Raw genomic sequence first — 19,330 nt, 5'->3', positions numbered from 1 at the left:
TATATCGGTACGGTAAAACGTGGCGGCTAGGGAATCAAGCTGCTCTATGTTGATTGGTTCGCTGATTGAGCCAAACGTTGAGGAATCGGACAAGCAAAAAGCCGACGTTTCCCAGATTTATCTGGCTTGACTTCTTTCAAGCAAAGGTAGGGAACTTAATTGACGCTGGATGGGATACCTAGTTTGCATTCTGCCAGGCACCAGCAGGTAGGTCAATGTGAGACATGAAGAGTACTTGTTAAGGAAGCTAGACTAGCCAAAGTCAAACCTAGTAGACTACAACTCCATTGTAACGCTCAGAGCATTTCCGTACGTATCGCTCCTCTTCTAGTCATCAACTTCCATTGCCGATTCAGTAGTTGATCCAACTATTGACATTGGCGATCCAGCGGTTGTTCCAGCAGTTGGTTCAGCAGTTGGTTCAGCAGTTGGCCCAGTAGCTGACCCAGTAGTTTTCAGCGCCTCCTGCAACATTTTCTTACGATCCTGTGCCTTTTCGCCCCAGAACTCATTCTCTCTTTCCTCGTATGACAAGTGTGTAAATACATGAGTATCGTCGGAAGTGTGGGGTATCCGTTTGGAAATGTCTTTGTTGCTCCCACCGTGTTGACCACTGCCAGTGCCTGCAGAATGGCCTCCCTTTTGGGGTGCGGAGTTGGGACCCTCCGCACCGGCGTGGGGGCCGCCTTGGATACCAGCAGACGATTTGCTTGGGCCATTTGGCTCTCCGGCTTTGCAGCCAACGTCTTGTCCATCAAGCCATGGCCCCCTGGGAGTAGTGGTCCATACTGCTTATTTCGAGAATAATGTCGCTTGCGACTGATCAGAATCAACTGGGGATGGGGCTTTGTCAGATGAATTTGACATGGTGATTTGAATAAGTTGAGATGTATTCGTGCACGTCTGCAAATATTATGGCGAGATCGGGGGGGTTATTCTGGTAGACGGTAGGTCGCTTGAGTTTTCCACATAAGGTAGTATTGTCCAGAGTTGGGTGTCCGCAACGCCTTCTTTTATAGATGGAAATAAGCCTCAGCATCAACTATCATGATCTTTCTGAAGATATTCGACAATTCCCGAATCCATATGTCCCATATCTGGTGTTGTCGGCAGATGTGCCGCCACAGGCTTGGCGCTTCTTTGTTGTCGCGAACAGCGATTCGGTGACACAGCATCTCTAATCGGGATAGGAATGCGCTGTCCACGAGGATGGTATAGTGTGGCGGTCAAGAGTGACATAGGTACTCTTGTTCAATGTGACTACCAATTCGACTAATGTTTGAATGATCCGGCGGTAAAGATACATCATCCCTTTCAAAGACTGTTCAAGCGCAGGCAGGCCGCAGTATCAAACGATCTTCGCAAAGAAACGTACATGTATCAGAAGGATTCCAGTGACAGGCAGGGGAAATCATCAGCAAACAAACAATCATCCATCCCCCGCACCTACTCCTCATCGTACAAGGGAAAGTAGGCAAGCAAACGTTGTCGATGGATGAGAGTCGCTGTCCGCTTGCCGAATCAGCGTAATGGATGCAGTCAGCAGGCCAAAGACTACATCTATAATACCAGGGCATGATGAATAGAAGTGAATAGGAATACATTGATGTTCGGTTCTGGATTTCCCAATCCCACGACAAAGCGTACTGTAAGTCTGTTCTCGGTCAAAGTCTGCAATGACGATACCAGCTAGGTCTATGCATTTGGGTCTTGTTCGTTTCGTGATCAGCAGTATGGGATTCGGAAACTTTTCATCGTGCAAATGATAGGCTGCATACGCAGCGCTAGCAAATCTTGGCAAAAGATAGAATCTCTGAATACATGTAAACTTCAACAAAGCACTAGATGTGTGTACATATACCACCAGCTGTCACATATTGTACGACATACGCCCCTAAAAGGCTCTGCACTCAATCAGGCCCTTCTCGTAGTTATTGTAGACGGCTCCGTCACAAGCCAAGAACCCCATGGCAGCAAGTGCAGTGGTGGTACCTCCGCCAATCGCACCGATGCCAAGAGCCGCAATACCGCACTCCATCATCTCAAAGATTGCTGATCCGACAAGGGTGTCCATACACTTGTTGCACTCCGTGGCAGGCTGCTTCACGCACTGCCTCTCCTGAGCCTCACGGAGACGGCGCCTGCGGATGTTGCCGACTGACCCGGAGGGCGCCGTGTTGAGGATGCTCTCGGCCCGGACCAAGTTCTGGGTCTCCATGGCGCCGGCAACTTGTCGTTCCTGCAAAGTGTTGGCGTACACAGCGGGGTCGATGGCTGTTGCAGTGGTGAGGAGGCTGCTCAGAAAGACGGTGATGATGGTGGTGAACTTCATATTGGCGAAATGTAGGACTTGAAGAATTGCTCAAGCGAGTGGTGTGTAAAAGAAGGTGGTTTGAGATTTGCAGGACTGGAAAAGGAGTGTAGAGTGATGGACAAGTGATTGGTTTGAATGATGATATAACTGGACGAAGGGTGGATGAGGGAGTATTTAGGTGAATTTCAAAGGCCGCTATTGCTGACAACCCCTTCTCATGTTGGATGAGTCGACTCTCCAGCATTCTCTTGGGGCTGAGACTAAGTCCAAGGTATGCTTTGCGAAAGACTCACAAGTTAGACAATCCGTCACGACTTTTTTCAAATCCCGAGTTGCGTGGACATTCAGGAGAGACCCGAAACCGAAAAACCACGATCCAGAAATGCACTCTTGGCATATTCATGGCTTGAAGACAGTTTGAAGCTATCACGAGTGCATCAAAGAGTCTTGGATACTCACCTCCATATTAGCTGTCTCTATTATAGTTTTTGACCAGAGTGTTTACTCAACATTGGTGCCTAGCCAGGCGCTAGACGAAAACGAGCTCAGATGGAGGAATTACATGTAGTCTTTACGGCTTTTGAATACACTGAGGGGAGCTTCATATAAAGGGGCTTGGCACGTGGCTCATTGCGCCTTACATTGCCCGTTTACACCGTAACAGCAGTGCATGCGGAGAAAAGCAGCATTTGGCCGTTCCCGACGGGCGCCAGCTTTTGGCCCGTGGGTGGTGATCCGGCACAGATCCGAAGAGGTCTAGGCCTGCTTTTTTCCGACCCAGTGGTTTGGATTGTCAGATTAAGCCTGGAACGAATAACGTTAATATGGTTTAGCGTGGACAGACGAGTCATCTCCGGGCAGTTTTATCCAAACTCAGTGGTTTTGCCAACGTTGACCTTGCCCGAAAGGACAGGAACCATCTATAATTGACACAACTACGATTTGTCCGAACTTACTGCGTACGCGGGTTCTACGCGATTTAACCCTCTTCCATCTGAGCTCGATGCATAATCGCCAAGATTCTAAACTCAGCCTCAAGAGTCTGTGAAGGCATGTCGACGAGACTCTTGGCAACTATTTCTTCAATCTCTAAGGTTCAATTCTCTCAATGAGAAACCTGGGCTTTGAGATTACTTATTCGTTTTCGCGGAATCATGTTGTCGACAAGTCAGTTGCGCTGGACTTCTCCGGCTGAGAACTCCCCGTGCAGAAGTTCAAGGACAGGACAGCAAGTCCAGAGACATCACGAGGTGCTTCTCAAATCTATAAAAGATCAGTGAATCCCATGGGGAATACCCCCTTTTTTTCTCATCATCACACACTTCATTCAGTCTCTTCAACAACAATCATCACAATCTTTCAGCTTCTAGCTCTTCAATCTTTACATCTCTCACTCTTTGCCAACTCAACAAGTTTCACCACTTCCCAACTTTTCAAATCTTTCAAAATGTTCTCCAAGACCATCATCTCTCTTCTCTTCGCCTCCGTCGCTGTCTTCGCGGCCCCTGTTGAGACTTCCAGCAAGGAAGTCGAAGGAAGACAGATTAACCAGAGCGTCACCCTTTGCAGCGACAAGGGCATGGCTGATTGCGACACTGTCAACTTCAACTTTGGATTCTGCGGTTAGTTTCAAGTCCTCATTCTTCTCTCGATTCTTCCAGCTGACATTTCCTAGTCTCTCCCATCGGAAGACTGAACGACAAGCTCAGCTCTCTCAACGCCAACGGCTACAACTGCATCTTCTACAAGTAATTTTAAAGACATCTCCATCATTCGATTACATCAGAGTTCTAATAAACTTGCCACAGTGACGCTGGATGCCGCAACGGTGGCGGTCAGATCGCCACCACTGGCGAGGTCACCGACATCCGCAGCCACCCCTCGTTCAGCACCATGAACGACGATGTCTCTTCCTTCCTGTGCAACATCTAAGGCTTTTACTGTCTTGCTGCTCAGGCTTTCTTTTTAGCCTGCGCATCATGGTGCATTCTCCAGCACAACTTGTCGCTTGCCAGCATCGCAGCAATCTGCTCTCACCTGGAACGATGGTCGAGAATGCATGGGATGGACTATTATTTCTAGGGCTAGGTCTTCATTGTCTCTGATTAGCTCTTTAGCAATTGATGTGTCGCTCTGATCCCTTGCATACTTCAACTGAATCGACCAGCTTATGCGTTTGATGTAGTGCATTTCTTGAGCCATTAGCATGCTTTTAGCACACGCGACAGAAGTCTCTTGAGAATCTATCAGGCCTTCTTGCTGTTTCACCGAGGCTGAAAAGTAACCAAAAAGCCAAGGCACAATACTCTCACCGTGGCAAATAGAGCCCTCGACCGTTGGTGTAATTCATAGGTGAACATCAGATTTCGTACAATCGGACCAATTTAGGGATGCAGCGCTCAAGGTTATGACTATTCCCCGTCAAAGCTCAGGTTTATCAGAACAAAGTATGATCCAGCTCTGAAGTCAGAATGTTACATCGGACGCCTGCTCCTCTCTTCGTTGGGCAACCCTATTACCGAGAACATCTCAGGAGGAGAATATTTTGACTCGTCTCGCGCATTCGTTTCGAGAGTGGAGAATAACCCATGTTTTCGCAGAACTAGCTTCGGATCATAGCCAGATGAGATTACGAGTGCAAACAACATCTTAAGTTGATGGCCCTGTACGTATTGTGACTTTGTGACTTGGTCATGCTCGTGGAGTTGTAAAGTCTTAAAAAACGACAAGTATGAAGAATTTCTGCCATCTTCTCGCGCACAGACCATTGGCAGAGGGGCTTCATGACGCGGTCACGAAAACACGGGCGACTGATGCCACACAAACAGCCGGGGAAGAAAACAGCCTCAAGTCACACGACCTCAACTCACGAATTACAAGTATGAGCTGAGAGTGCAGTTAAATCTGATAAAAGGCAAGAGCTTGAACACAAGATCCAAACACAAAGGTGTTTAGCGGGGTGGGTGTTTGCTGCTTAGTAAGCCCGAAAGCTGCCTTCACCGGAAATCGGAACACACAAATCGCTTTTCTCGGTCTGATGACAGGTTCCTAGAGCAGCGGCACCACCGAGTTTCTCATGTTCTCGAACCGAATGGGCAAGACAAGTATTAAAAACAAGTGTATTGTTGCGGCACTTTCCGGATGAGACGCGTCGTCCGCTTTACGCCAAGTGCAAGTAAAGCTGACCAACCTTGCCCGTGCTGAAGACTGGAGGCAATGTCGAAGGCTTCAATTCCTCACGGTGAGATTTCGAGATCGTCAGATGCCACTTGAGGGTCAGCGCCCACATACGGCTGAAAACCACGCCATCCTTGCCCCCATGTGGCAAAGCCCACCCGAAAGCCGAGACTTTCAAGTAGCTTGATGGAACTTCCCCCGGATGAAATCACAAGTCGTCATCTGCACCCGGCCAAAAATGCTCCCAACGGCTTTCTCACTGGCCCAAAGAGCTGGCGGTATGGAGAATCTCGAATGCACGATTTCCTCACTGTGAGAAAATTCTCACTTGCTTGACACTCCACTTCGCATCAACCCCGCTGTGGATTGAAAGCAGAGCATTGACAGGTCGTTGAGCTGAACGGGACGGTTCGGACTAGCATATCCCTGACTCGTAAAGGGGTTTTCTAGCCTTTTTAATCTTATCAGATGCATCTCCGAGCGCCTTCATGGTGCTTGGCGCACTAGTCTAGAGCAAAGAAAACCTTGAATGTGAGAGGAAAAGTCCTCTGATGGGATTCTCCATCGTCCGAGTTGCCTTCTTCCAAGCCAAGTCTTACGTTTCTCGCCGTGCCGTCTCGATCCGATCTCGGGTTTGCGAACCAACACAGTTCGGTTACCGTCCGACAAAGGTTGAATAAATAGGAAGACGGGCGCTGCCTCAATGGCTGCTCTCACCTCGCTCCATTGTCCTTCTCACCCATCATTCGTGCATTAGACTGCTACCGAGAGACCGGTACTATCAAACGATAATGGCGGCCCGCGCAGATCTCGAGTCTCACCGGGAGAAACACCCCGAAGACCTCGTCAACGAGGTTCCCGAGTCATCATCCTCGGACTCGGAAGACGACCTCAAGCCCAATCCCCCGATATACTGGAAGATCATCGCCGTCATTTTGATCTCCTGCATCAGCTTCGGTTCGTCATGGAGTTCGGGTATCACGGGCGCCTTGAAGTCGACGCTCAAAAAAGAGCTCGATATCAACAACAAGCAGTTCTCGCTGCTTGAAGCCAGTGAAGATTTCATGGTAACTCTGCTCATTCTCACGAGCGGTATCGTGACGGACAGAATCGGCGGTGCCGGTGCCATGCTTTACGGTAAGTTTTTGCGCCTCTAAGGTTATTAGAGACATTGGCAACTAACGTAATGGCAGGCAACGTCATCTATTCCATCGGTTCCATCATCGTCGCCGCCGCAGCTCAGACCCGGGACTTCAAGCTCATGATCGGCGGCCGAGTTATCCTTGCCCTCGGTGACATCGCAACCCAGGTCGCCCAGTACAAGGTCTTCAGTTCCTGGTTCTCGCCCAACAACGGTTTCGCCTCCACCCTCGGTCTTGAACTTGGCATCAAGAAAATCGGCGGCTTCGTCGGCAAGTCCTCGGCCAACATCATTGCGAAGAACACCGGCAACTTCGCATGGGTCTTCTGGATCGCCGTCTTCATGAACGTCTTCACCAATATTCTCACCCTCGTCTTCTATCGCTTCAACACCATTGCTCATAAGAAGTTTGGCAACGTGACGGACCCGGCCACCGGCGAAAAGCTCACCGAGAAGTCCAAGAAGTTCGAAGTCAGGAAAGTGCTGGAGCTGCCGTGGGTCTTCTGGGCCATCCTGTCGTTTTCCCTGTTCCAAACCAGCACTGCGATTGTGTTCTCGCAGAACGCCACGGAATTGGCTGAGAAGAGGTTCAAGACGGACTCCATCACTGCGGGTTGGTATTCGGCAACCTTGCAGTACGCCGGCTTCTTCTTGGTACCCTGCGTTGGTGCTTTCATCGATCTCCTGGGTAACCGTATCACCTTGTGTAAGTCATCAACCTACCTACGACGATCCTGCCAGTTTCTAATCCATCTAGTGGCCATCTGCGGTACCGGAGTCTTCCTAGCCATGGCTCTCATCAACTGGGCCACGGGTACCAAAGGAACTGCTGCCGCCTTTGGCATTTACGCCGTTGCGTTCACTCTGGGCCCTACCACCATCATCGACAGTATCCGTACTTCCATGTGGCACGGATCTGTCTTTGGCTCCGCTTACGCTGTCAAGATTGCCACGAACAACGCGTAAGTTCTTGGTCCATCTCATCCTAGTCATCCATGTCTAACAGGCCACAGGATGAACATTATCGTCCGTGTCATCACCGGTGCCATCCAGGATGCCGACAACGACAGCTATGACCACGTTGTCATCGTCTACGCCGTTCTTGCTGCTGCTTCCGTCTTGGTCTCAATCATGCTGGGCGTCCTGTCCTGGTGGTCCATCGATCTGGGTAACCTCCAGTGGACCAGAAAGCAGCGCAGGGCCAACGGCGACTTGTGGAATGAGAGAAAGAGAGCTTTCTACGAGGACAATGGAGCGCGCAACAAGCGGATCTCTATGATTTGCTTCAGCTCTTTGATTGTGTTGATTCTGGGTGCTTGGTCGGCGTACTTCTGGGGTGTCGCAACTGGCAACAACTCTTAAGAGCTACATGTACGAAGATGATGACTATGAGGCAAGAGCAGCCGAGGCACTTGTCAATGTCCGAGATACTCAAGCGCCCACGTAATGAAACGAGGTATCCAGACAGTAATGTAGGAATTTAATGAAAGTATGGTGTAATGCCAAATTCATCAAAAGCTGTGACATGCTGAAATAATCTTATCTGCGTTAACCATCGGCCATGAAGTTGAGGAAACACGGCAGTTCCACGGAACTTCTGAGCTAACAAGACTTAGCTGTGTTGCGAATCGGCACTGGCCTCGGATCCCAAGCTCCGATGACGTTACATCGACTTATCATAAGGTACGTTTTGAGTCATCGAAGTTCAATTGTAAGCTGAAGTCATGAACACGAGACGACCCTCAAAATTCAGCAAAGACTAATGTGCTGAATACGGCTTGATAACCGAGTCGGCTCCGATCGACGCTGCAGATGCATCGCCTCATTCGGGTCCACTCTATTATCTACCCCCGCCGGGTCTACCCTATCTCCAACTCAACTTCTCAAAGTTCCATTATCTCCCAGACTCCAACGCAGCCTCCAGCATATAATCGAAGTCATACCACGATAAAGTTAGAACGACGAAACTCAAGTTCACGCCCTGATCATTTTCCAACATTTTTTTGCTTCATCGCCAGACATCATGCCCGGTCTCGCAGTCTCGCCGGAAAACGTCCCGGTCCCTGGTCGGGACACATACTATTGGCTCGGTGAAATCAATAAGGCCAGCGCCGTCATCAACTCATCAGAAGGTCTCTTGGAACAAGATGCAGCCCGTCGCATTAGCCGCGGACTCCAGAAACTCTTAGACTCCGGCAACGAGCCCAACGCGCCGCGTCCTAGCCTTGTCATCACCTTCGAGCCTCTCCTCATCGAAGCTGCTGGGGTTGAAGCAACTCTGCTGCACGCCGGCCGTTCGAGTCAAGATATGCTTGCCACAGTCTCGACTGCGATCCTTCGCGATGCAGTCCTTAAGCTAGCTTCACAGCTTCACGCGACAACAAATCGTCTGCTCGAACTGGCGGAAACGCATATCTCGACACTGGTGCCAAACTACACCAACGGTGTTGCAGCTCAGCCCAACTCGTACGGTCACTATTTGTTAGGCCATATCGCAGGCCTTCATCGCGACGCGGAGAGACTGCTGCAATTTTTTGCCCGGTTAGACCGATGTCCAATGGGCACGACCGTGCTCAATGGCACAAGTTGGCCTCTGAACCGGGAACAAATGGCCAAGTATCTCGGCTTCGCGCAAGTTGTCGACAATGCCTACGATGCCGCGCAAATCTCCATGGCCGAAATGCCAGTTGAGCTCGGAGGTATCGCCTCTCAGATTGCTCTTCATACCGGCGCCTACATCCAGGACGTCATGAATCAGTACGCCCAGCCAAAACCCTGGATTCTCCTCCAAGAGGGAGGTGAGAACACGTACGTCTCGAGTGCTATGCCGCAGAAGAGAAATCCGGGCCTACTGAATCACACCCGCGCCGATGCTTCCTACATTGTGACTTTGGGGGTTGGTCGTGCCATACAAGGACATAATCTCCCGCCTGGATACGGCGACGCAAAGGACCTTGGTCACAATCTGGCTATTATCAACGGCACCTCGAAGGTTCTCGCACAATGGCAACGCATTCTCAACGCACTTGTCATTGACGGCGAACGATCTCTGAAAGAACTGGATCTCGACTGGACCGCCTCGCAAGAACTAGCCGATTTCCTTATGCGTGAGCACAAGGTGCCATTCCGTGTTGGGCATCACTTTGCCTCAGAAACTGTCAGATATGCCAAGGCGGAAGACCTGTCCCCGAGCAACTTCCCTTATGCGAAGGCATCTATAATATTCAAGGAAACATTGAAGCACGCAGGCCTTGATGATGGATCATATCAGTTTCTGAGTGAGGCAGAATTCCAAGAAGCGCTTGATCCGGCCGGGATCATCAAGCATAGAGCCACCTTGGGAGGCCCACAGCCCAAGGAGATGGAGCGTATGATTGGCAATTCGAAGCAGGCGCTACAGGATCTGGATGACTGGATCAAAGAGCGGCAATCTCATATTGTGAGCTCCTTACAGGAGTTGAACGAAGTGTTTCAACTCTTGCTAGCGTAAGGTTTTGGACCCTACCCTGGTAGTGGAGGTTTTCACAGGTACTAAATCATAGACCATGAATTATGGTGAATCGATAGTCTTCACCCAATATGATTGCTTGAGGTGTGATTTTGCATGTTAATATCGGTCCCTGAATGTGGGCACTAAGGTATGACATAGAAGTCGTGATTAGATGAAGGTTGTCTTCTCAATTGCAACGCAAAGCTCAGTAAACTCTGTTTTCCGGATTTCGCTATCGAATCTCAACTTCGTGTTCATGTCCTCGCTTAGAGTTAGTCGCAAACGTCATTGAAGAGTCTTCCAACTCCATGTCGTTGTCAGCACTAGTAACCCGGGATCCTCGGCGACCCACGCGGAGCGGATGCCGGATATGTCAAATATGGTGCGCGATAATTAAGTGAAGTCTCATCCGCTAAGATTCCTGGGGTAGTTTCCTCGGCCGCTGATAGGCAAATGATACAATCCTTGGCATAAAGCTCTGGTGGGACTGCGTCACCGACAATCGATTGACGTTTGGGCTAGGCTGGTCTGTACAGCCGTTGATTATTTGTTAAGCGGAGGAATCCCGCCCTTTGAGCCTAGTTACCCCAGTTGAGGAATACAGGATGCAACGTGCCCCTCGCGCTGGGATTTCCGAGAATCAATTACATATAATATCTGGCCCTGATTCCCGCAACATCTGGAAGTCATAGAAGAAACAACTAAGGTAATCAGCATGCGTTTCTCAATTGCCTCCGCTGCTTCAATGCTAGTCGGGGCCGCCATGGCTACCGCAAAGACAACCACCTACTCATACGGCCCCAACGTTCGCCAAGTCTACAACGTCTACATCCCGTCGGCCGCGAACAACGAGACCGTGGCGACCGACAAGTACTGGCTGGTATACATTCACGGAGGCTTCTATCGCAACTTTGCCCAGAACGCAACGGACATCCTTCCAGCCATCGCTTCCCTCGAGGCAAACAGCTCAGACGTGCTCGCAAATCAGATCGCAGGAATTGCATCTCTAGACTACCGTCTTTCCGCACTCCCCGGTGTTCGACCCAACAACGCGCCAACAAACGAGCTACAGAACGCCAGGTGGCCCGATCATCTCATCAATACCGTCGCCGCACTCAAGGACCTCAGCAAGCATTATCCGATCGATGGCAACTACATTGTCTCTGGTCACTCTGTGGGCGCCCAAATAGCCTTCTTCACGGCTTTGGAGACTCTCGAGGACCCCGCCGTGCCCAAGCCCGCGGCTGTTTTAGGGATCAGCAGCATTTACGACTTGCCTCTGCTCCACATCACCAACCCCGATATGACTATCTCGTACTTAACGCCATAAGGGAAGACCAATTGATAGAGGCCAGCCCGGCCAAGGTTGATGCTCGGAAATACGCGGACCTTGACCTGAAGGCCTTTGTTTTGGCGCACAGTAGGAATGATGGACTTGTGCCTTGGGACCAGGTCGAGTCGATAGAAGCTACTCTGGACTCGCTACCTGAATTGGAGAGCAAGACACACCTGGTCGAGCTCGATGTTGCGCACAACGATATCTGGCGTGGTGGTGTGCAACTGGCCAAGGCATTCACGGAAACTTTAGCCATCTTGAGGGCGGATGCATAAGGTGTCCCGCCAGCAACCGCCAATGAAAGAAGACGATTTCACGCAATGTGTTTCATACTATTCTTGTTATATCGTGCTCATGGCAACTTACGTGTACCGACTCTGTCTTGATATCGGACTTTGTCTTACGGCGCTTCTCAGCACTCGGCCGTACGACATCGGCTTCCTACCGGACGAACGCTCTGTTTTCAACAGGCAAGGCGTTTATGGGAAGATGCATGTAGGCAACCCCTGAGGAGCTTTTACAATGCATTGTCTTCCACTCAATTTTAACTTGCAGCTTTGTGAAACATTTTACTCGCAGATCGAATGCCGAAGACATGCAGTAACACAAGGCACGCCGGTGTTCATGCCTTGAAATCGTCCGACGGCATGGGATCGGCGGCGGTTCTCCGGCTGTTGGTGCAAGCCAACCCGGAAACATGCCCAGTGCCGCACAATATGGAGATGATAATTGGCTGTAGTTCCAACGGAGGAGCGAAAGCAACCTTTGACGTACAGCACGGCGGCTACATGAGACAGCGGTTACGGGTACACACTCCGGTTGGTCATTCCGCCAATTGCTAACTTTATCAATACTACCATAGGTGACTGCTTCGTGCCTAAGGGGCTGAGCTGCAGTGTCTCCGCAACACATTGAGGACTAGGATTTGGGAAAGCCTTGCAACTATTCGAAGACTCGGCGATAGGCTTCAAGTTTCTTTCCATTGTTTCAACTCATACCTACTAAAGTCCTTAACTAAGTACAATAGTTTCGCTTCTGTCATCTCGTCTGTATCGTCTCGCTTCAATCATTTCGCACGTAAACTCGATCACCTCGTTACTATCACATCGTTTCAATCAGATTGTCACTGTCTCATCATTCTTTTCGCTTTTTAATTCGTACTATCCCATCAGTCCCAAGATTTACTTCATACCTCACGACAGTGGGATTTAATGGCTCATCTAGATTATAACAATTACAAGGTGGCATGGATTGCTCCGCTCGAGATCGAGGCTCGGGCAGCCATGTGCATGCTCGATGTTCAGCACACGGGCAGATTTCCAGTAAGAGTGGGCCATGACTACAACTTCATCGCGGGTCGCATGTGCGGGCACAACGTTGTTATCGGCACCTTTCCCCTTGGAAAAGAATATGGCATAGCGTCAGCAGCAGCTCTCGCTAGCCAGATGAAGCTCCTCTTCCCTAAGCTCTGGTTCACGTTACTAGTTGGTGTCGCAGCAGGGCTTCCAAGCCTTAAACGAGACATACGTCTTGGAGATGTACTCGTTGCACTCTCTGATGGCGAAGTCCCTGCTATAGTACCTTACGGACTCGGCAAAGAAACATCCGAGGGACTCAATCTCATTCGTGGAGGACGAAGCCAAAATCAAACGCAGACCATTGTGGGATCTGCTGTTGGAAGGATCAAGGTTTCGGATCCTGAGGGTCTTATCAACGGATTCCTGGACCACTTCAAAGCCATGCAAGACGAAAGGCACTCGAATGGCGACTTCAAGGATCCTGGCCAACCTCAAGACGAGTTAATCGGGACGAATACAATCGGAGAGAGAGTCGTTGTTCCTCGGGAGCCACGGCCAAACAATGCCGCGCGTACCAAAGTGTGGTATGGGCCGCTCGGCTCCGGTGACAAATTGATGAAGAATGCCGAGAAGAGGGACGCTTTGAGAGACCAGTACAGCATAATTGGTCTAGAGATGGAGGCAGCAGGAATCATGAACCGTCTTGCTGTCGGTGTCATCAGAGGGGTATGCGATTATGGGGACGAGCAGAAGAAGAAGGAGTGGCAGCCTTACGCGGCTGCAATGGCTGCCGCATACGCGAAAGAAGTGTTGAAAGAGATCAGCGTTGTCGAATCCGACTCGGATCTTCATATTCGTAAGATCACTATAGTACCATCAATATACGGACGTGCGACTCATTGACTCAATACATGTAGGAACGCCTGAGGAGGCCAGGTACAACGAGCAGCCAGGATCTTTGAGCTCCAAAACTCAAGCCCGGATGCGAGAACCAGCTGTCAGAAAACCCGGCCTGCCGCCCAGTCCTGCTTCGTCGGATATCGAGATGGATTCAGACAATCAAAGTGGTGGTGAGTTTTACACAGGTACCTGCCACATCCTATGACTCCGGCGCAAGCCCACTCAATAGTGATGCCAATGCGATGACTAACACATGGATATACTCCTAGTAGGTCCTCGTCTCCGAGCTCAGCGCCAGGAAGAACAAGTAGCACCGAAGATTGTGTGGCCAGAGATTCGCAATGAACGACCGGCTCTAGCGTCGAAATTTGTGAAACGCAAACAGTTCCCATCATGCCTTCGGACAGACAGTCCGTTGTGGGACGCCAAAGAGAGACAGTCCCCGATCATTGAAGCTTCTTGTACACGGTGTAACTGGCGTTGGGAAGAGTCAAATCTGTCTGCAAGCCATTACTGAAAATGAATCCAAGTACGCTGTTTCATTCCACTTCGCGTATTGACTCTTCTGACATTCATCACTATCAGATTCAGAGCAGTCTTTTACGTCGACGCCAGCAATAAAAAGTCGGCGAACAGTAGCTACCTTGCCATAGCTCGAGTCAGCGGGACCTTGATAGACACGTCTGGCATCAACTCCGAAGAGGACATCTCTCAACAGCTCTCACTCACGAGATTCTGGATTAGCAGCCTTGAAGGACCCTGGATTCTCTTCATCGACAATTTCGAACCCTCTTTGGCCACTGATCTCAATGACTATCTTCCTCAAAAAGGCTGTGGCGCCATTATTATTACAACCGTTGACGGACAGCTCGCTCCATACTGCGATAGTCAGGAAATTATCTCCTCAATGGATCCATGGGATGCCAACGAACTGGTACACAACTTCGTGAATGCCGCAAAGGACTTTACTGAAGACGAGTGGGTGGCGATCGACGACTTGGCCTCTCGAACACTTGGGGGGCTCCCGCTGGCCATTGTACAGGCCGGTTCTTACATTGCCATAAACCCAAACAGCCTCTTGGACTACTGCTATGACTTCGACCAATCATTTCAAACAAGCCTCGAAGACCTGCCTGACTTGCCCCCGGGGAGTGGCCAGAGCAGATCCGCTTTACACGCATTGAGCACCACCATGGCCCTCGTCAAGAACTCGCCGGAGACCATGGAGCTCCTTCGGACCCTTTGCTTTTTTCATAATGAAAGCATCTCGGAGCAGATTTTTGAGAAAGCCTGGATCAACTTGACGACGGAATTCTCAGGAGGGTCTTCGCAGTGGGCACACTGGGCGCCCCTAGTGCCGCTTTTGAATGCCGGAAGTACTCAGTGGCGCACAACCGGTCTCCGTAAGGCGTTCAATACCCTGTGTCGGTACAGTTTGCTTGTCTGCGATGCATCGTACTCCAGCAAGTATTCGATGAACAAGCTCGTACAAATTATTGCAGGGAGTCGCTCTCAGCAGAGGATCGGGAGAAGTATGTGTATCGAGCAACTTGTCTGTCAACATTGGCCTTGGCCAATGAACCGATTTCCACGACTGCATCGCGGATGGATGACCCCTTGGGTGTTGATCTACAAAAATCCATGATACCCCATATGGAAGCGTTTACTTCAAATGGATTGATGGGTAGTTGGGTGAAACTCGCTGAGACTGAGAGACGCCTGGAGATCATGCTCATACTGGCAAACGCATATTCATCCACAGGTCACTTCAGAGATGCGAAGGACGTTCTGGAGAAAGCCATCGAAATTTGCGACGATCACTCGATCCCCGATACATGGACTCTGCAAGTTAATGAACAGCTCGCCGACTGCTACTTTCACACCGGCGAACACGAAGAGGCCCTGAAGTATCAACCCGGTGTCATCCAAGCGTGTCAACAGTGGGGATCAGGATTCGATTTTCTATGGTCAGCTCAAATCAACTATGCGGGCTCTCTATGGGCGACTGAGCAGCGGATGGAGGCATTGTTCATGGCGGAAACGGCGCTTGCCATGTGTGGTTCCCACAACTTGCCCGTCGATGATGCCAAAATGGTGCGAACACGGCTTCTGGTGGCAGACTTCCTCCACGGAGTCGGACGCCAACGCCGAGGTCTTCAACTACGGCAAGAAACCGTCCGTGATCTCCAGACAAGAGTTTCTGCCATTGCAGGAGAGCGTCTGCGTATTTTTGAAGCCAAGAGTGCGCTAGGTGACAGTTATGATTGGGACGGACAGCTTCTCAAGTCAATGTCATTGCGACAGAAAGTCTACAAGGCAAGGCTTGAGCTTCTCGGCGTCGACCATCCCGACACTTTGCATGCATTTGACCGACTCATCGACACTAAGAGCCTCCTCTCCCACACTCAAGCAGAAAAGGAAGAGGTGTGCGACCGCAGAAAAGATGCCGTGGCCTCGTGGAAGCGAGTTCGTGGAGAAGGTCATCCTCATACCAACGAAGCAAGAGCCAACTTGGGTCACAGCTACACTGCTGTTTCCAAGTTTGAGGAAGCTCTCTCTGAACAGGAATATGTTCTGGCCTTTCGCAATACAAAAGTAACCGCTGACGCGGCTGGGACTGATGTTTATCTTGTATCCGTCGGTAACGTTGCGGACGCGCTGTGGAGAGTAGGCCGTCTCGAAGAAGCTTACAGCCTTTTGAGGGATGGACTGGATGAGGCACACACTATGAATTACACTATGACGGACTTGGATGCCACCTTCACGCTCAGGAGTTACTTGGCAACTTTCTTCTCGCGCGAAGGCAGAGAGGATACCTTACTGGAGGCTCTCAGACTACGGGAGAATCTGCTCAGGGATCAAGGAAGCCAATTTGGTGAGGAAGATGTCAGAACCCACCAGACCCAGCTCCTGTTGGCCATCGATCTCGCCAAACTGGGGATGTACCCTCAAGCAATCCAAGTCCATGAGAAATTGCTGGAAAGACAAAGGGCGGACCCGGGCGAAGAGAGCCAAGAGACCCTGGACAACATGAAGGAGCTTGCTTCACTGCTGAGTTCTGTTAGCGGCGCACCTCAAGCAGCTGTATTGATTGACAAGGTGGTGCAGGTGGAGACCAAACATCTCAGTCGAGGCCACCCTCGGACACGGGAGACAGGAGCCCTCCTTCATCGCTATTTCCAAGAGGCTGGAGATCCCCAGGCGGCTTTTCAAGTGATGACCTGGCTGAACGCACCGCCAGTCGGCAACGGAGAGCACGATGGAGACGATTCTGATCATGAGGAAGTAGACAACGTGCCTCAAGTCGGAAACAACCGCAGGGTTAGTTCTCGCTGCTACCTAACGAACCATCAAGACCACTAACTTTTAATACTCAGGATTTGACACCCGTAACTAGTCCTGCGTGACCACCACCACGTCAAATACAGCTCTCATCACGCGGAAGGTAGTTCGGTGATTCGGGTCTGGGACTTCGCACACCACATAGCAGGCTTAGAACTCGAGCGATACCATGCAAGCCGGTCAGTCTGAGTTATCAACCGGGGTGCATCCGAGAGAACGTGGCAAGGGAAGGGCGGGTTTCTTCGGTCGAGGTTGAGGCTCGGATGGTGAAGATTGCTCAGTTCCATTTCAGTTATCTTTAATTCCATTTGTAACCAAGGTTTCGAGAGTAGTTTTCGGTGATTAGCGCAGTAATGAGCAATTATCCTGACGGAGGTGAATACGAGATCGTGCTGGCTCCCATGTGACGGTTCATGTTGACTGCTCTCCACTCGCCTGGCGATATCTGTGGCCTCTTAGCTAACGGGGAAGGAGATGATGTCGCTCATGCTGAGTTCGTCCAGGCAAACTCAACAACAGACCAAGTCAGCCTCGTCTCACGGCAGTCCCGTTCCTATCCCCCGACTGGCTTGAGGCTTCCAGCCTAGCATCCAGGGACCCGCTGAACCTCGAATAAAACTGAGCATGGAGCGATGGGATCCGAATGTGGAAGTTGGTGGAAAGGTGAATGAAAGACCTAATACCAACCTGATATCAAGACCACAGTACTAATCTTTATTTCGCACACCTCACAATAATTGAGTTGATACAGGGCCATATTATCATATACGACCAGACGACCTTCGCCCTTACACATCAATCTCACTGCCCTCCCTCAGCCGCCTCCCTCTTCTCCTTCTCGAGAAACCACTCAACGGCCCTCCTGATCCCCTCCTCCTGACTAACCTCCGGCTTCCACCCCAACCTCTCCTTCGCCTTATCAATAACATACCACCTACTCATCCCCGAAAACCTAACAACCTGCCTCGTCAAAGGCGGCACCTCCCCCTTGAACCAATAAACCCACTCCAAAGCCCACACATACGCCAGCGCAAACGTCATATTAATAACCCTCACATCTTCAATCTTCGTCTCGTCCCCAGCAGCCCGCCACACGGTCCTGCTGAAATCCCAAAAGGGGACCGGTTCGCCGTTGGTGATGAAGAAGGCTTCGCCTGCGACGCCGTCTGGTGCATTCAGGAGTTTGGCGGCCGCGGCGAGGTGTGCGTCTGCGGCGTTGCCTGCGTAGGTTGTGCTAAAGAGGTTCTTGTTGGCGCCGATTTGCATCTTGTTGCGGCCGAGGCGTAGGTTGCGGAGGATGGCGGGTGTGATGTCGTTGTCGCGTTCGCCGTGAACGGCGGCGGGGCGGAGGGTGCAGGTTCGCATGCCGGAGGGGTCGTCATATTCTAGCGTCATCTTGTCCGAGGCGGCCTTTGCGTTTTGTCAGTAAAAAACTTGGCTTGAGATAGACATCATGAAGACTCACCTTGGTCTTGGGATAAGCCAACGTATCATCCCCCTCCTCGGCAATAGGCAACCTCTCATCACCCCCCTCAATATCCCTAAACATCTCCTTCTGCACCACACTAGCACTACTCGTCGTCACAAAAGCCTTCACCCCCGCCCTCTTCGCCTCATCCAGCACATGCCTCGTCCCATCGACATTAATCGCCCTCACAAACGCGTCCGACATGACTTTACGTCCCACCGTCATCATCCCCGCGCAGTGGAACACCACTGTCGGCTTCACATCCCGAAAGACCTTTGCGACGTCGTCGAGGGACGCAATGTCGCCGGCGTGGTACGTGACACCTGGAAAGGTGTTGGTCGTCGGGTTGCGTGAGAAGACGGCGAGGCGGGCGGTCGGGTAGGCGGCGATGAACTTCTCGACGATGTGGCTGCCCAGGAAGCCGCAGCCGCCTGTTACGAGGTAGGTCTCGGAGGCCATTGGGTCCTGTGTTGTGTTTGATCCTGGGGATTTCAATGGCGGGAGGAAATGGTCGATGAGAGTGAGAGTCTCAAAGACGTTGCGAGGAGATTCAAAATATTAGCGCCGCTCTGGCTTTATCTCATCAAACAGTGTCCCGACCGATCGTCGTCAAGAATAAGCCGGCTGAAACGGCCTAAAGAACTGAGTGTCGTCAGCGTAATCCATCAAATCTGATATAAGCACTTGGGGCTCTCATTCCCTGCCAGGATGGGAACCTCGAACCCGGAAACCAAACACGTCTCCTGCATCGTGCATCCAAGTCTTACCCGCTTGTGCCGTTGAGCCCCAATAGTCGATTCGCAACGAAGGGCCAATGAGTTGAGGACCCCCGTAATGAGAGTGCAGTCGAATCCAAATTGGCAA

At 50.9% G+C, this 19,330-nt stretch overlaps 8 protein-coding genes across 8 annotated transcripts; 5 read left to right on the top strand and 3 right to left on the bottom strand.

The window, feature by feature from the left end:
* Positions 1-327: 327 nt before the first annotated feature.
* On the bottom strand, positions 328-867 carry BDP81DRAFT_445722 (uncharacterized protein; the record flags this gene model as incomplete). Its single annotated transcript, XM_060591987.1, has 2 exons — positions 328-769; positions 821-867. 2 exons carry the CDS (start codon positions 865-867, stop codon positions 328-330), a joined length of 489 nt encoding a protein of 162 aa, XP_060451097.1.
* A 1,027-nt stretch (positions 868-1,894) lies between these two features.
* BDP81DRAFT_498284 (uncharacterized protein) lies at positions 1,895-2,372 on the bottom strand (the record flags this gene model as incomplete). Its single annotated transcript, XM_060595463.1, has 1 exon — positions 1,895-2,372. Exon 1 carries the CDS (start codon positions 2,330-2,332, stop codon positions 1,895-1,897), a length of 438 nt encoding a protein of 145 aa, XP_060451096.1. The 5' UTR covers positions 2,333-2,372.
* Positions 2,373-3,644: 1,272 nt separating this feature from the next.
* BDP81DRAFT_417189 (uncharacterized protein) lies at positions 3,645-4,397 on the top strand. Its single transcript, XM_060589601.1, has 3 exons — positions 3,645-3,936; positions 3,990-4,062; positions 4,123-4,397. The coding sequence occupies exons 1-3, from the start codon at positions 3,762-3,764 to the stop codon at positions 4,244-4,246; spliced, it is 372 nt and encodes a 123-aa protein (XP_060451095.1). The 5' UTR covers positions 3,645-3,761; the 3' UTR covers positions 4,247-4,397.
* Positions 4,398-6,282: 1,885 nt separating this feature from the next.
* BDP81DRAFT_309032 (major facilitator superfamily transporter) lies at positions 6,283-7,994 on the top strand (the record flags this gene model as incomplete). The annotated part of the gene is made up of 4 exons (XM_060583514.1): positions 6,283-6,628; positions 6,685-7,338; positions 7,390-7,594; positions 7,646-7,994. 4 exons carry the CDS (start codon positions 6,283-6,285, stop codon positions 7,992-7,994), a joined length of 1,554 nt encoding a protein of 517 aa, XP_060451094.1.
* Positions 7,995-8,655: 661 nt separating this feature from the next.
* BDP81DRAFT_390042 (argininosuccinate lyase) lies at positions 8,656-10,122 on the top strand (the record flags this gene model as incomplete). The annotated part of the gene is made up of 1 exon (XM_060587350.1): positions 8,656-10,122. One exon carries the CDS (start codon positions 8,656-8,658, stop codon positions 10,120-10,122), a length of 1,467 nt encoding a protein of 488 aa, XP_060451093.1.
* Positions 10,123-10,800: 678 nt separating this feature from the next.
* Positions 10,801-11,809, top strand: BDP81DRAFT_417185 (Alpha/Beta hydrolase protein). The gene has a single exon (XM_060589600.1). It carries the CDS (start codon positions 10,838-10,840, stop codon positions 11,450-11,452), a length of 615 nt encoding a protein of 204 aa, XP_060451092.1. The 5' UTR covers positions 10,801-10,837; the 3' UTR covers positions 11,453-11,809.
* An 860-nt stretch (positions 11,810-12,669) lies between these two features.
* BDP81DRAFT_308302 (nucleoside phosphorylase domain-containing protein) lies at positions 12,670-13,659 on the top strand (the record flags this gene model as incomplete). The annotated part of the gene is made up of 1 exon (XM_060583446.1): positions 12,670-13,659. The coding sequence occupies one exon, from the start codon at positions 12,670-12,672 to the stop codon at positions 13,657-13,659; it is 990 nt and encodes a 329-aa protein (XP_060451091.1).
* Positions 13,660-17,799: 4,140 nt separating this feature from the next.
* On the bottom strand, positions 17,800-18,925 carry BDP81DRAFT_390039 (sterol-4-alpha-carboxylate 3-dehydrogenase; the record flags this gene model as incomplete). The annotated part of the gene is made up of 2 exons (XM_060587349.1): positions 17,800-18,408; positions 18,464-18,925. The coding sequence occupies 2 exons, from the start codon at positions 18,923-18,925 to the stop codon at positions 17,800-17,802; spliced, it is 1,071 nt and encodes a 356-aa protein (XP_060451090.1).
* Positions 18,926-19,330: the final 405 nt, after the last annotated feature.

The sequence above is a fragment of the Colletotrichum phormii genome (genome assembly GCF_030913505.1).
Source record: "Colletotrichum phormii strain CBS 102054 chromosome Unknown BDP81scaffold_2, whole genome shotgun sequence".
Classification (NCBI taxonomy): Eukaryota; Fungi; Ascomycota; class Sordariomycetes; order Glomerellales; family Glomerellaceae; genus Colletotrichum; species Colletotrichum phormii.
This window is presented reverse-complemented; position numbering and strand designations above follow the sequence as displayed.